The sequence below is a fragment of the Bidens hawaiensis genome, unplaced genomic scaffold (assembly GCF_021521415.1).
Source record: "Bidens hawaiensis isolate Kalapana, Puna unplaced genomic scaffold, B.hawaiensis_p1.1 tig00015763_1, whole genome shotgun sequence".
Lineage (NCBI taxonomy): Eukaryota > Viridiplantae > Streptophyta > Magnoliopsida > Asterales > Asteraceae > Bidens > Bidens hawaiensis.
This window is the reverse complement of record NW_027492405.1, coordinates 98,729-113,372: the sequence shown is the minus strand read 5'-3', so window position 1 is coordinate 113,372 and position 14,644 is coordinate 98,729. Positions and strand designations below refer to the sequence as shown.

The window sequence follows — 14,644 nt, the reverse complement described above, 5'->3', positions numbered from 1 at the left end:
AATATCCACAGCAGGAAAGACTGAAAGAGCAGGGCTGAAACTACAGGTGGACATTTTGATTCGTTATTTATGAATGGGTTGATTTAGGTAATGTCATATCTCTAACAAACAAAATGACGAACAGGTTAAAGGTTGCCAAAAACGTATTTTAAATGCTTGAAAAGAAGAAAAAAGAATTTATCAGAACCAGATAATTTATAGAAAAAATAGATTATTATTAAAATAATATCTTTTGTAATCATATTCAATTCACTTCACTTATTGAAAACATTTTTTTTGACGAAATGTGCTTTAAGTCAACCTGAAGGCTTTGACCCGTAAAAAACTAATCAAATTGACCCAAACGTGTTTTGACACGTTTAGTAAACCCATTCCCTGTCGCCTCTAGCTCAAAAGTAATTTGCTATATATACCATACTTTCATCTTTGCCTTGTTTTCCATGTTAAAATTACCAATCTGTAGTTATGTAATCATGCATAGTTTTCTACGTTACCAAGATTACCTTAAATTTAAGTTCATAAATTTCCTACATTTTGAATCTACACAGCTCGCATGCCATATGAGAAATTTCATACAAAAATGTCAGACCAATTTCCTTCACACATGAAGTTATTATCCATGTAATGTGAAAAAACATGAACCAGTTGGAAATTTATCAAAAAATATGAAACTTGACAAAACAGAATTAGAGTTGAATATACATACAATAGGTGTGCACATAGGACTTGTCATCTTCCCAGCAGTGTGCTTGGTGTAAAAAGCAAAGGCGGCATCAAATCCAAGTTCATCACCAAAACTAAATCCTTGGGGTGACAGCTGCAGCAAGATAATAAACTTGGGATGAATAGCAACTCCAGGATGAACGTATGGAACATCAAGCTAAGAGCAATCAGAAGCAACATTTGCTAGTAATTTTGTAGGCATACCTGAATTTATTAACATCTTTTTGGTTAATAAGTATACCGTAGTATCATTAACAATTAGAAAATACAGCATTCAAAACAGCTTAGATCTTATGTACAAGGTTTTAGCACTACTCAAAGATCCACCAAGATTCTTCATTATGCCGTAGACTCGGGTTCTGATCAAACACAAACGCCCTTACAACAATTTTAATCAATAATCAAGCTCGTCCCATGGTCAATACACTGAAAAGGAAAATTTTAATAGAAATAATAACATAAAGAACTAGCTCTTTTTTGTGCTAAAAAACTATTATTTGCATTAATAAAAGCCTTTTTGAAACAATATGTAACAGCCTAGCTACCGCCGCATCATAATATTGTCCACTTTGGCCGGGAAGTAACTGTGAAATTCTCCTCTCATCCACTACCATTAAGTGCCCAAAACGCATTATGATGGGGAAGGTATCCACCTCCTTATAAAGAAGGCTTGGTTCTCCTTTCCAACCGATGTGGGATCTCACACAATACATTTGCAAGTAAGGAACAACTTTACTGAAACCTGTTACATTTGCTAATCACATTTAAGCCATGAGGGATGCTATATATCTGTTGTTTAATCCCTTACAAAAATCATGTAAATTTGTTGTTCGAAACCCAGCAAGTCATGTAACTTTTAAGAAATTGTGTAATTTTGAGCATACAACTTAAAATCTACACATGCATCCACACTAATTGATGATGAAAAGGAAGGGCATCCAAACATAGGTTACCTGATAAAGAAGAATCATATCTATCATATCTGAATTACTGGATTATAAAGCACTAATCAACAGAAAGAGCCATAAGAGCAAGTGATCAACCGTCATACTTGTGCACAAATGTTTGTTTGCTTTGCAATTTGTCTGTACAAGGTCTTTTGTTTAAAAAAATATGCTATCTTTCAAACCACATTAGATGGTTTCCTCCATTCTTTTTGTGAAATCAGCATACTCTTAAGCTGTTTTTGCAATTGTGCCCTTGTCTCATAATTAGAAGCCAGTCTTCTATCTAAATCCTCTTTCATAGCTTGAAGTTCAGATTTTCTCATTTCAGCTGCAGCCAAGTCAGAATTGTTTGAATAGCGAGCACTGTGTTGAAGTTGGATGAAACTCGAGTTAAGCTGCCGAAATCACAAATAGAAGTATGAACAAGCATACAGTGCAAGTTTTGATCCTGAAATAAGGCTTTTGAAGTGCAACCATCAAACATTATGAACTGGTATGAAGAGCTTACTTCATTCACGCAATTCCTCCAACTCCTTCACACGCCTTTGGCGGGAAGTTCGTTTATGTTCATTCATTAGATAAAGGAACGAACATGAACAAGAAATTTTGTTCGATTAACTAAATGAACAAACAAGAACAGAGACCATGTTCGTTTACATCAATTACGTTCGTTAATGTTTGTTCATTAAAGGATTTTAATACTTATTGATGGTTTTTCTACTCTTATCATATAGACTTAAGCAAAATTATTAACTATAAAACAAAAATATATATGAGCATTATGTGATTTATTTATATGTAAAATTAACATATAAGTATAATGTTAAAAAAAAAACACCAACACAAACTTAGTAGCCAGACCAATACGTCAGCACTAAACATTTTTGGTTAGCCAAATCAAATAAAATATCATTTGTGTTCATTTGTGCTCGCTCGTTCGTTTGTTTCATGAACCATTCACGCAAGAGTTCATTTCCTTAGCAAACAAACACAAACAAGAAATTCCGTTCGTTTAGATGTCCGTAAACCGTTCACTTATCCGCTAAAACTTAACGAACGAATACGAACAAGGCCTTTTACCTCATTCACACAATTCCTCGACTCCTCAACACGCCTTTGACATTCGGTAGCAAATATCTCCGATTGAACCCTAAACTCATCAATCTCACGCGCTTTCAAACCAAAATACTTATCCTTCTCCTTCTCCAACTCCTCCAGATCCTCCACTTCACTTTTCAAAACCCTAATTTCAAACCAAAACCATCAGCATTAATGTCAGCTTCACCTAACACAATAAAAACTCGTCAATTAATTCAACATTACGCACCTAAACTGTTGAATCTCATCAGCATAAACCGAATCGAACTGATCGAGTCGATACTTAATTGAAGAAATAATGAATTGCTGTGATGCGATTTTGTGTTCGAGCTTCAAACACCTCTGTTCGATGTGTCTGATACCAGAAAACTTGGAAGCTAGGGCTTGAGATTTGGTGAGCTGGAGGTCTTTCTCGGCCTGTGAATGAATTACAATCAATGAACGTATGTATGTGTGTGTAACGAATGTGATGTGTGTGTGAAGGAATGGTACCTGAAGAAGAGACAGGCGTTGGTTTCTGGTGTCTTCCATCTGTTCGAGTCTCTCTTTGAATGTAGACGAAAGCGCCATTGTTGAGTGACGTAATCACACACAACAGAATATGGAGGGAGAGTAATATTGGGGTTTTATAACCAACCACCGGGAGAATGTATTATTATGTACCTTTTGAACATTTACCAATTTCACGCGTCGTCGGTTGTTTAGTCGACTTAATTTTGGTTGTAGATAAAAATGTTTAATGGTTGATCGTGTTTGATCCGTTACTTACCGTGTTGTTTGACCATAGGGCGATCTATGCATAACATAACTATAGCATTGGTCAAACGAGACATTGTTGCAAGCCTTTTTAAGGTTAAGGAACAACATATACAAACTGTGCTTCTTTTTCATATGCTTTTTCATCGGTCTCCTTAGAATTTGTGTCGCCTCTACAGTCTACAATAGACCTCTCGTTCATAATCCAATTTGGTTTATTGTTCATTCCATATTTAGCCTTGATTACCCTTTCCCACAATTATATAGGATGGGAAGGTAGGTTAATCCTTATAGTTGCCGCGACATTTGTTGTGTTCTTTGTTATTGTAGACAAGAACCAATGAACAGTCCATTGATCTGACATCTTTTTCGGTTTTGAAAATCATGTTAAACAAATTTGTTAATCAATTACTTTTTTATCACAGATGTTTCCACTCCTTAACGAGTACTTTGCCATGTCCATCTACCTTGGCTTTTCCCATATTTATAAGGGTTCTTTTCACATTTTTTTTTGTGCTGTATTACGAAAATAACTATTATTTTGTTCACCATTGGGTACTAGGGGTTTCGCTTTCTTCTTACTTTTGTTTTGTGGCACGTGTTATGTTATCTGCTTATTTGGATACTATACATATGAAGAAATGTTTGTCTTCATTCTACACTTCATAGGTCCTATCAATTGCTTGCTGCGAGTGATGTTATTACTGGTCATGTTTCTCCGTTTTTTATATTAAAAAAGTATAATCTATGAAAAAAGCATTGCACTTTAAAGGTACACTAACAATACAAAAGAAAACTATATAACATTTGTTCGCCTTGTGCGTGATATCTGTAAGCAACATTTTATGGCATGCATTATACAATTTCGCATACATACAAACTTTTCTCCTTATGCCTCTTTATGGCCAATAACTTGCCATGTAACATTCTTCTTTGTCGGATCTCTCTATACCTCAAACAAGTTGACGACTATGTTGATCACATATAACCATTTACAAAATCGTATAGCAAATAATTTTATCTTAATTCTTTAGTGACGATAACATAACAAAGACAACATGCCATGCTTTTAACAAGGTAACATTTACCCTACGATTCAGATCTTAGAGCATTCCCAGCCCGCCCCCGTCCATATATTTATAATTACTCTAAAGTTTACTATAATTCCCTCTCCTGTTTAATTGAATAGTATTTTTTTACACCTTTATCATTCAAGTTTTCTCTCATATACTCACAACCAATTCAACAAATGTTAAAAAATAAATAATGGTAAACAAAGTCTCACAAAATTTACAAAAGTTAACTAACTTTTCTATCTCCTCTACTCACAGCCACTAAAAGCATTCTCAACCTATTTCCTAAATATATGTGGGAAAAATTTGTAAATTATATGGTATGATTATGAGTGGTTGTGAGTTTAAGAGATAGAAAATGTTATATGGGAAAGTTAAATTTAGGGTTTCACTGTTCATAATGTATAATTTTTTAATATTTTCTGAAAGTGTTTGTGAGTGGAGGAGAGAAAAATATAATGATAAATGTATAGAAAACATTATTTAATTGAAAATGTACGAAAAAATATAATAATTTTTATTGTAATTATATGATATATATATATATAGACATATGATAGAAAACAGAATATGAATGCTCTAAAACCTCTATCCTATAATTTGCAAAACTCTCTCACAAAAGTTTAATAAATGAGTGGGAATGCTCTTACAAACCCAAGAAAATATAACAAAAAGCCCATTCTATCATGCTAAATACAATTTGAGACTCAAAAGTTCATTATTCAACCCTTGTAACACAAAACAAATGAATGGTTCAAGTAGCCACAAAATACACAAAATTCATAATAACACAACTCATTCTCATATGTCTAAATCTCTCTATTCTATTTTCTATTCCACTCTCAAGACCACCACCAACACAATGACCTTTTAATCCAATCCCACACTCATATGTCTCAACCCTCCAACAACCACCACCGCAAACGCTCATCAACAGCCTCCTACACATCCCCACCACCACCAACCACCACCGCCGGCGGCGGCGCACACTTTCCGCCCATGAAGAAGGCGAAATCACAGGCCGTGTCCATGGACAACAAGCCCGGGTTCCAATCGCACCAGTTTGACGGCAATTCGGGTGTACCCGACCCGATGATCGTAGATCAGACTGATAACGAGGCTGGACGCCCCGGATTCACAGCCAATTTGGCTCGGAAAAAGGCCACGCCGCCTCAGCCGGCTAAGAAGCTTGTGATTAAGCTTGTTAAAGGTTGTTGATTTATCTTTATTTGGATTGAATCTTTGGGGTTTGTTGATTTGGGTGTAGGGTTTGTGATGTGTGAACTGATTTGGGAATAGGGTATATTAAGACACTGTTATGTATCAATTCATTTATGTTTAGTTGTACTTGTATAGCGTATTAGTCGTATTAATTGGACAGAATTTTATTGAATCTAAAACCCTAAAGGCTATAGTTGTTGAAGGTTCGAAGGGTGGGTCGTGGGTCTAGGTGCAAGGGGTTTATTAAGTGAGGGGTCAAGATAGGCGAGGCGCGTAGCGTAATGATAGGGAATTTAGTTGTTGAAGGTGTAAGGTGAACTCAAGGTGTAAAGGGTGAGCTTAGGAGGCTAGGAGCAAGGCGTTTAGTAAGTGAGGGCCCGAGATAGGTAAGGTGCGCAGCGTAAGATATGATTTTTTGGGGTTTTAGAAATGTTTTAGGCTTGTTTAAGGGTAGTTTTAAGATGGTTCCATGCTGTTTTTGGATGATTTAGACTAGTTTGCTTAGAATTTACAGAATTTTGCTAAAACTTTTGGCATTTGGCCAGAATCTCACTGAAATCTAACCAACATGTGGCTGGATTCTTTTTCGAAGATTGTCGTATTGCCTGTAAGCATACAAGGCATAGTTGTTGAAGGTACAAGGTGAACTCAAGGTGTAAAGGGTGAGCTTTGGGCCTAGGAGGCTAGGAGCAAGGCGTTTAGTAAGTGAGGGTTCGAGATAGGTAAGATGCAACGTAAGATACGATTTTTTGGGGTTTTAGAAATGCTTTAGGCTTGTTTAAGGATAGTTTTAAGATGGTTCCATGCTATTTTTGGATGCTTTAGACTAGTTTGCTTAGAATTTGCAGAATTTTGCTAAAACTTTCGGCATTTGGCCAGAATCTCACTGAAATCTAACCAAAATGTGGCTGGATACTCGTTCAAAGGTTGTCGTATTGCCTGGATGGCAGCAAGGCGTTTTTCCTGCGCCTTGCGTCACTTGCGGGCTTTTGACAGCATAGGCTAAAACAATATTGAATATTTGATGCAGTTGTACATTTACTTGCAAATGTTTTTTTGTATATTTATTTATATGTTCATTATGATTGTTAAAAGTGTTTTCTTTTTCTATTTTTCTTCTTAAAGCTAAACCAACTTTGCCAACAAACTTTGAGGAGAATACGTGGGCGGTCTTGCAGTCAGCAATTAGTGCGATATTTTTGAAGCAGCCTGATCCTTGTGACTTGGAGAAGCTTTATCAAGTGAGTTATACACTTATACTTCATGCTTCTTTATTACTGTGAATTATCCTTTGACCATGTATTGGCCAAATTGTTACAGGCGGTTAATGATCTTTGCCTTCACAAAATGGGAGGCAATCTTTATCAAAGGATTGAAAGAGAATGCGAATCTCACATATCTACTGCTTTACAATCACTAGTTGGTCAAAGTGAAGACCTTGTGGTTTTCTTATCACTCGTGCACAAAACCTGGCAGGATTTCTGTGACCAAATGTTAATGATTCGTGGTATCGCGTTGTATCTTGACCGTACGTATGTCAAACAGAGTCCATCTGTTAAGTCATTGTGGGACATGGGCCTTCAACTCTTTCGGAAGCATTTGAAACTAGCTTCAGAAGTTGAACACAAAACAGTCTTTGGCCTTTTGAAAATGATTGAAAGCGAGAGGTATACTATTATCACCATATCTTTTAACAGAATATACTTGATATGTATATGTTATGACTAACAATCTAATATGTTTTTGTTTTACAATTTTTAGATTAGGTGAAGCGGTTGATAGAACACTTCTTAACCATCTGCTGAAGATGTTTACTGCTTTGGGCATTTATGCTGAGAGTTTTGAGAAACCATTCCTTGAATGTACATCAGAGTTTTATGCTGCTGAAGGAGTTAAATATATGCAACACTCTGATGTTCCAGATTATCTGAAACATGTGGAGGTGTGCATCTTTCGTCGTATTTTCTTTCAAAAAAGTTATTTCTTGTTTTATCTTTTCAGTGGTATTTAATGGTGTTTGTGATTGCGATTGCAGGTAAGGTTGCATGAAGAACATGAGAGATGTCTACTGTATCTTGATGCTAGTACAAGAAAACCGCTGGTAGCAACTGCTGAAAGACAACTTCTTGAGCTTCATATATCTGCAATACTTGATAAGGTATGGTCTTTTTCTTTTAGCTTTTATTGCTCTCTGTATGATAAGTTTCAGTCAATCGCTGACCTTTTTTTTAAAAAACTTGGTATAGGGGTTCATGATGTTGATGGATGGAAGCCGAACTGAAGATCTTAAAAGGATGTATACACTTTTCTCTAGGGTTAACGCTCTTGAATCGTTACGACACGCCTTAAGTTTATACATCAGAAAAACAGGACAGGGGATTGTGACAGATGAAGAAAAGGACAAAGATATGGTGTCTGCTCTCTTAGAGTTTAAGGCTTCTCTTGATAAAATATGGGAAGAAAGCTTCTCGAAGAATGATGTTTTTAGTAACACGATTAAAGAAGCATTTGAGTTTCTAATTAATCTGCGTCAGGTACTGTTTTTGCTATGATTTATAACCAAAATCCACAATTTCAATTAAATCTGTTGTGAAAGTAACAGAGTATTAATGCGTCATGTTCAGAACCGTCCTGCTGAATTGATTGCAAAGTTTTTGGATGAGAAGCTTCGTGCTGGGAATAAGGGTACATCTGAGGAAGAATTGGAGGGCACTCTTGATAAAGTTTTGGTTCTGTTTAGATTTATACAGGTATCTAAAAAGTTGCAGCAATTTTTTTTAAGACAAAAGCCCTTTTAATTTCACTTAATACTTTCATCTATTTTTGTTTGATATTATGATGTAGGGTAAAGATGTGTTTGAAGCATTCTATAAGAAGGATCTTGCAAAAAGGCTTCTTCTGGGGAAGAGTGCATCTATTGATGCTGAAAAGTCAATGATCTCCAAGGTTTATACTTTAGAGTCTTTTATGTTTTTTACCTGTTGTGTTAGACAAGTTTATCTTCTGAATTCTGATTGTTAACTATATGATCATTGTTTTAGTTGAAAACTGAATGCGGTAGCCAGTTTACCAACAAGCTTGAAGGAATGTTTAAGGTAAGTTTACTTGGAGTTTTGTCTTTATTATGGGACATTTTGAGCATTCGATAAATAGGGCTGATAACTATTTTATTTTATTTTTAAATTTTTCTAGGATATAGAGTTGTCAAAGGAGATTAATGAATCTTTCAAGCAATCATCTCAAGCTAGGACGAAACTGCCTTCTGGAATTGAGATGAGTGTTCATGTTTTGACAACCGGGTATGTTTTATTGTTCTGGTTTTCTTTGGGAAAATAAAAAAAAATTTGATTTTTGTTGACATTTAAATTAACATGGTAATTGAATACAGGTACTGGCCAACATACCCACCTATGGATGTCCGCCTTCCCCATGAATTGAATGTTTATCAGGTATGACACAATCATATAAATAAACCATAATTCTATTATATTTTTCATTTTTTTTTTAAATTACTTGTATAATTTTTGCAGGACATATTTAAAGAGTTCTACTTGAGCAAATACAGTGGTAGGCGATTAATGTGGCAAAATTCATTAGGTCACTGTGTTTTGAAAGCAGAATTTGCTAAGGGAAAGAAAGAATTGGCAGTTTCATTATTTCAGGTTGGTTTATTTTTGTTTTATTATTATTATTATTATTACTTTTTATTTGTGTAGTGTTTTATTTAGTAAATGTTTTATATATGTTTTCAGACTGTTGTTCTGATGCTGTTCAACGATGCACAAAAGCTAAGTTTTGAAGATATTAAAGATGCTACTGGCATTGAGGACAAGGAATTAAGGAGAACCCTGCAGTCTCTCGCTTGTGGAAAAGTTCGTGTTCTTCAAAAGGTGTGTTTTTTTAATATTATTATTATTACTATTACTTTAATTCTAAGTTGATTCGTTTTCCATATCTTGTTACCTTTAGAAACATTAAACAATCTTGATGTTTACTCAGATACCGAAAGGTAGGGAAGTGGACGATCATGATACTTTCATGTTCAATGATGCATTTACCGCTCCTCTTTATCGTATTAAGGTAAATAATCCACTTAAGTGTCATGTACATGGTTTAAGTTTGTGACAGGTTAATGATGAATTTTAACTGTGTCTATACAGGTTAATGCCATCCAGTTGAAGGAAACTGTGGAAGAAAATGCAAGCACTACCGAAAGAGTATTCCAAGATCGTCAATATCAGGCAAATTAATATTTTTCTTTTCTTATGCAATCGTATTAGCTTTACTTTTCTATAATTAGATCCCTTGTTACAATAATTTTTGGAATATATTGCAGGTTGATGCTGCTATTGTTCGGATTATGAAGACTAGGAAAATGCTGTCTCACACGCTTCTGATAACCGAACTCTTTCAGCAGGTAACTGCCATTCGTGATAAAGAAAATGATGTTTTTTTAATGCACAAACATAACATTTAGTTTTGTTGGAACAGTTAAAGTTTCCTATAAAACCAGTTGACTTGAAGAAGAGGATAGAGAGCTTAATTGACAGGGAATACTTGGAGAGAGATAAGAATAATCCTCAGATATACAACTATTTAGCTTGAAACATGAATGAAGTTGGAATTTGGATATTTATAATTTCCTTGTCAGTTTATTATGTAAAGAAAGTGATGTCATAGCTTTTGTTTTTCGTTGTAAAAAAGCCTAAAGTCTTGCTTTGCTTTCTTGCTTCTGTTGTAGTATTCTTAAAACACCGTAACTCTTTTAACACTACACTAGAGACTTGCAAGCATGCTTTCTTTTCAAACATGTGGTTTACAAGACTCTATTTGGTATGAACGATTGACATCTCGTCTTAGAATGGCTCACTCGAGTATTGAGGGTAGTTTCAAACGTTTTTAAAAATAGTACATAACATACACAGGGGGTCTTGATAAAAGAACACCCATCCTTAATCACTGAATCTATACCCATTTAGTATACAAGCCATTCTATCTGATGTACTTACTAGCGTCTGGGTCTGGTATACTAATAATACTAATACAGGCGTATACTCTTCGACTCCTTGCCAAACAAGGAGCATAGTTTTCAATGGCGGCTGAGATTTCAAGTCATTATATATATAAATGAATTGATTTGAGTTTTATTTTATAAGAAATAAGACATATGAAGCAGGTTGAATAAATAAAACAGATAAAGTTGAAGTGCTTATATTTAGTTGTGTATCATCGTGTCGTGCCATTCGTGTTATTAAACTAGTTATCCTTAATCGTGTTAAATGTATTGTGGTGTGTAACCACTTATTAAACATGTATGTGGGAGCGTTTAAGAAAATTAACATTTAATCAAACATGTCGTGTTCGACCTATTCAACATAACACGACACATTTTGCCAGCTTTATTCCTACTCCTCAATGAACATGAATCCTTCTTGGATGAAAGTTTTGATCATGCATTTTGAAAAAAAGATTAGAGAAACTGCAAAAAGATGTAGACGTTGAGAAGATGATTAATCAGTTTAAAGTGTAGGATGAGACCCCTAATAGCTAGAATGATTTCACTAAAAAACAATTTTTCAGGGGTTCACACCATATTTAATGTGGTTCACCTTGAGAGAACCATGACTTCGCTTAGCCATGGGTCACAAACTCTGGCCCAAGGTCAGACATCAAGGACCTTGGAATATTTAACATTAATGCTAGTAACGCGAACCTTTAATTGAGGTTCCATCTTCAACTTTCATTTTCACTCTATACACAAATAATAATAATAATAATAATAATAATAATAATAATAATAATAGATATACTGTATACACTATACGGTGTAGTGTCATGCATTGGCTTTACGGAATTATTGGAATATCCTACATTCCCACGAAATAAGTGATGTGTTCTATCAAATTTTTCTCTAGGTTTATTACATCGAATAAAATGGTTATTTTCATTATCTTTTGTAACTATAATTATTTGCATCACAGGTTTTGATAAAATAAAAACTCATTTGAGTTGAGAAACCTCTAGAAACACATTATCAACCACGTGTTTTTAATTTTACTTTGAATCTTATGATCCATATTTAAAGTTAATATGTAAAAATAAACTTACATTTTCTCTCTTTGAAAAAAATGTTAAAATTAACAAAAAAATGTAAAAAAAAAATACGAAACAATTTATTTTTTTATATTTTTTAATGTTTGTATTAAATGTAACAACATATATTACATATGCAAAAAGAAAAAACAAAAAAAAATGATATTATAGAGTTTTCATAGATTTTCTTAACTCAAATGAGTCTTCATTCTACACACGCTCTGTATACTAAGGGCATGTGTATGTATAACTAAAAGGAGTGAGGCTCTTACTAATGCTAAGTAGTAACAGTGTTTAAAAGGCAATTTAAAAATTGTTTTAGATATCAGTAGGTTCTTTATCCCACCATATCCAAAGAAACCATCGCAAGCAAGCATATATTCTTATCTTTGCAACGGCATTTGGAATCCAAATCTTGTTTCAATGATTTCATTTACAGTTTTATGAACTTGCAGCAAATCCCACCTGTTAGTTTCAACTACAATTTGTGTTATGTAACTCGAGTTTCTAAATCTTTATCCAAATGGACTTCAGATCATCTCCTCATTCTATTCTATAAAATCAAATAAGCAAATAATCAAACAAAATTTCATCATTTTCATCCTTAAGATATCTAGACAAAATATAATGATTTGATTTATTGTAAAGTGAACCGAACGACCACGAATGGGGGCATGTTCGTGTTCGTGTTTGTTTATTTAACTCTAGCTGAACACGAACATGGATACGAACATATAATCAAACAAATAATTTGTTCATGTTCGTTCATTAAGAAAACAACCATGTTCATGTGCGTTCATGTTCATGTTTGTTTATTTCAAACCTAGACGAACAATGCACGAACGTAAACGAACATAACTAAAAATAATACAAGATTCAAAACTTAAATATAAAATTCTAATTAAAATCATGCCAAATTACCGTTTATAACATGCAGAATTAAACAAGTCTCAACACAATGACAATAATAATAATAATCAAAGAAAGACAAAATGAATGAATCAAACAACTTTGGACGTGGAATCAACCGGAACGATGGGATCGGAAGGGGTAGGATTGGGATTGAGAGGTAGACGAGGATCATCGTCGTCAGGATCATAATCAGGATTGAGATGACGATCAATGGCTTCACGGCCTCTCTCGAGGCAAGGCTGGCAGGCGATTTCGATGGTGATCCAGCCTAAGGCCAAAGCTGCCATTGCTATCAGTGATGCTGTTAACGCCCCCATCGATGATGATGTTATTGATGATTATGAATCTTTCTTCTTCTCTAGTGTCAGTGCAAAAACTATGATTGATTTGTACGTGAAGAGAGGAGTTTTTACGTAGGAAATGAATTAAGAATCGGACAGATTTTGTCTAAGTAAGAACCGGTCGGTCCGTAGAACTAAATATATATAACGTTGTTTAAATGAATAATTTAAGGATTATTGTTTTGGGTTCAAGTTATTCTAAAAATCGGATAAAATGAGAAGGATAAAAAAGATTCGTAGTCACGTAAAAAAAACCTTTTAAAAAGTAAAAAAAATTAATAAAAAAATCATAACTCAAAATTTAATAAAAAAACAAAAAAAAGTAAGAAACACAAAAAGTGTTTCCACCCTCTTACTCATTCTAAAAAAAAAACCACAATATTAAGGGAAAAAAATCATCGTGTTTTATGTTTATTTTCGTCATTGATTGTGTATTTTTTCCTTGACATTGTGTCTTTTTTTCTTGATATTATGTTATATTACCTAGCATTGTGCTATATTTTGTTCGGTATTATGTTATATTTTGCGATCTATTGTGTATTTTTATAGTTATAATCGTGTGTCTTTTGTTCATTTTCGTCATTGTGTCTTTTCGGCGTTTTTTTTAACGGGAATGACACGGGAAACATTTTAGTTTTTTTTTTTATTTTTTTGTTTTCTATATATATTTTGAGTTATGATTTTTTTATTATTTTTTGAATTTTTCTGAGATGTTTTTTTGTGTGGTCACAAATAATTCTCACACTTTTTATTTTTATATCCTTTTGTATTTTAATTTTTCCGTTTGGTTTGCTTATAGTTTTGGACAAAATGTAGAAGGGCATATGTACGGACTTATGGTATGTGTACTTTGTTACTTATGTTAATCCTAAGAAAATTTTAAAGCTAAGTTGCCAAACTAGGATATATCTGAATGTGAATTATAGTTATTCTTTAATGTTTAGTGATTTTTGTTAATTTGTTTAAACTTTAAACTAAATGATTATTAAACTTGGTTGTTACGTGGTTTGATTAAAACTAACACTTTATTCTTTTTTTCTTTTTTCTTTTTTGCCAGCGAGGCATTGTACTGTCAAAAATAACAGATTTGAATAAGTCAGGTCAATGAAAGGAATTAGGGGGGGGGGGGGGGATATTCGTTCCATATATGAAGGGATGCAAATCACTAATTTATTATGTAAATCGTTTATTAAATTATTTCTTGTATCCTCCCCTATTAAAAGGGATATTGTTAATCAATTGAAGGTATGACAGTGAATTATTTTTACCAAATTAGACATGGTAATGTTTCTGAGCCTGTCGTCTTCTTTCTACCACATCCTGTGATTCTTTCAAACCCAAAAAAAAAAAAGGATAAAACCCTATAGAAAAACATGACAGATGCAGGAGATTTAATCAATCAAACCAACAATGTCAATGATGAATTGACACTCAAAATCGCTGCCCTTTTGAGGAATAGCCTTGGAGTTCAAACAAATTC

General features: G+C 33.9%; 2 protein-coding genes across 2 annotated transcripts; one reads left to right on the top strand and one right to left on the bottom strand.

The window, feature by feature from the left end:
* Nucleotides 1-1,439: 1,439 nt before the first annotated feature.
* Nucleotides 1,440-3,338, bottom strand: LOC143549699 (uncharacterized). The gene is made up of 4 exons (XM_077040548.1): nt 3,261-3,338; nt 2,998-3,185; nt 2,751-2,913; nt 1,440-2,065 (listed from the first exon to the last, which is right to left on the bottom strand). The coding sequence occupies exons 1-4, from the start codon at nt 3,336-3,338 to the stop codon at nt 1,847-1,849; spliced, it is 648 nt and encodes a 215-aa protein (XP_076896663.1). The 3' UTR covers nt 1,440-1,846.
* Nucleotides 3,339-5,421: 2,083 nt separating this feature from the next.
* Nucleotides 5,422-10,563, top strand: LOC143549709 (cullin-4-like). Its single transcript, XM_077040553.1, has 17 exons — nt 5,422-5,807; nt 6,944-7,059; nt 7,139-7,485; nt 7,580-7,760; nt 7,854-7,976; nt 8,065-8,352; nt 8,443-8,568; nt 8,663-8,764; nt 8,860-8,913; nt 9,011-9,117; nt 9,207-9,267; nt 9,349-9,480; nt 9,571-9,708; nt 9,818-9,898; nt 9,979-10,059; nt 10,155-10,235; nt 10,310-10,563. The coding sequence occupies exons 1-17, from the start codon at nt 5,489-5,491 to the stop codon at nt 10,421-10,423; spliced, it is 2,451 nt and encodes an 816-aa protein (XP_076896668.1). The 5' UTR covers nt 5,422-5,488; the 3' UTR covers nt 10,424-10,563.
* The last annotated feature ends 4,081 nt before the right edge of the window (nt 10,564-14,644 follow it).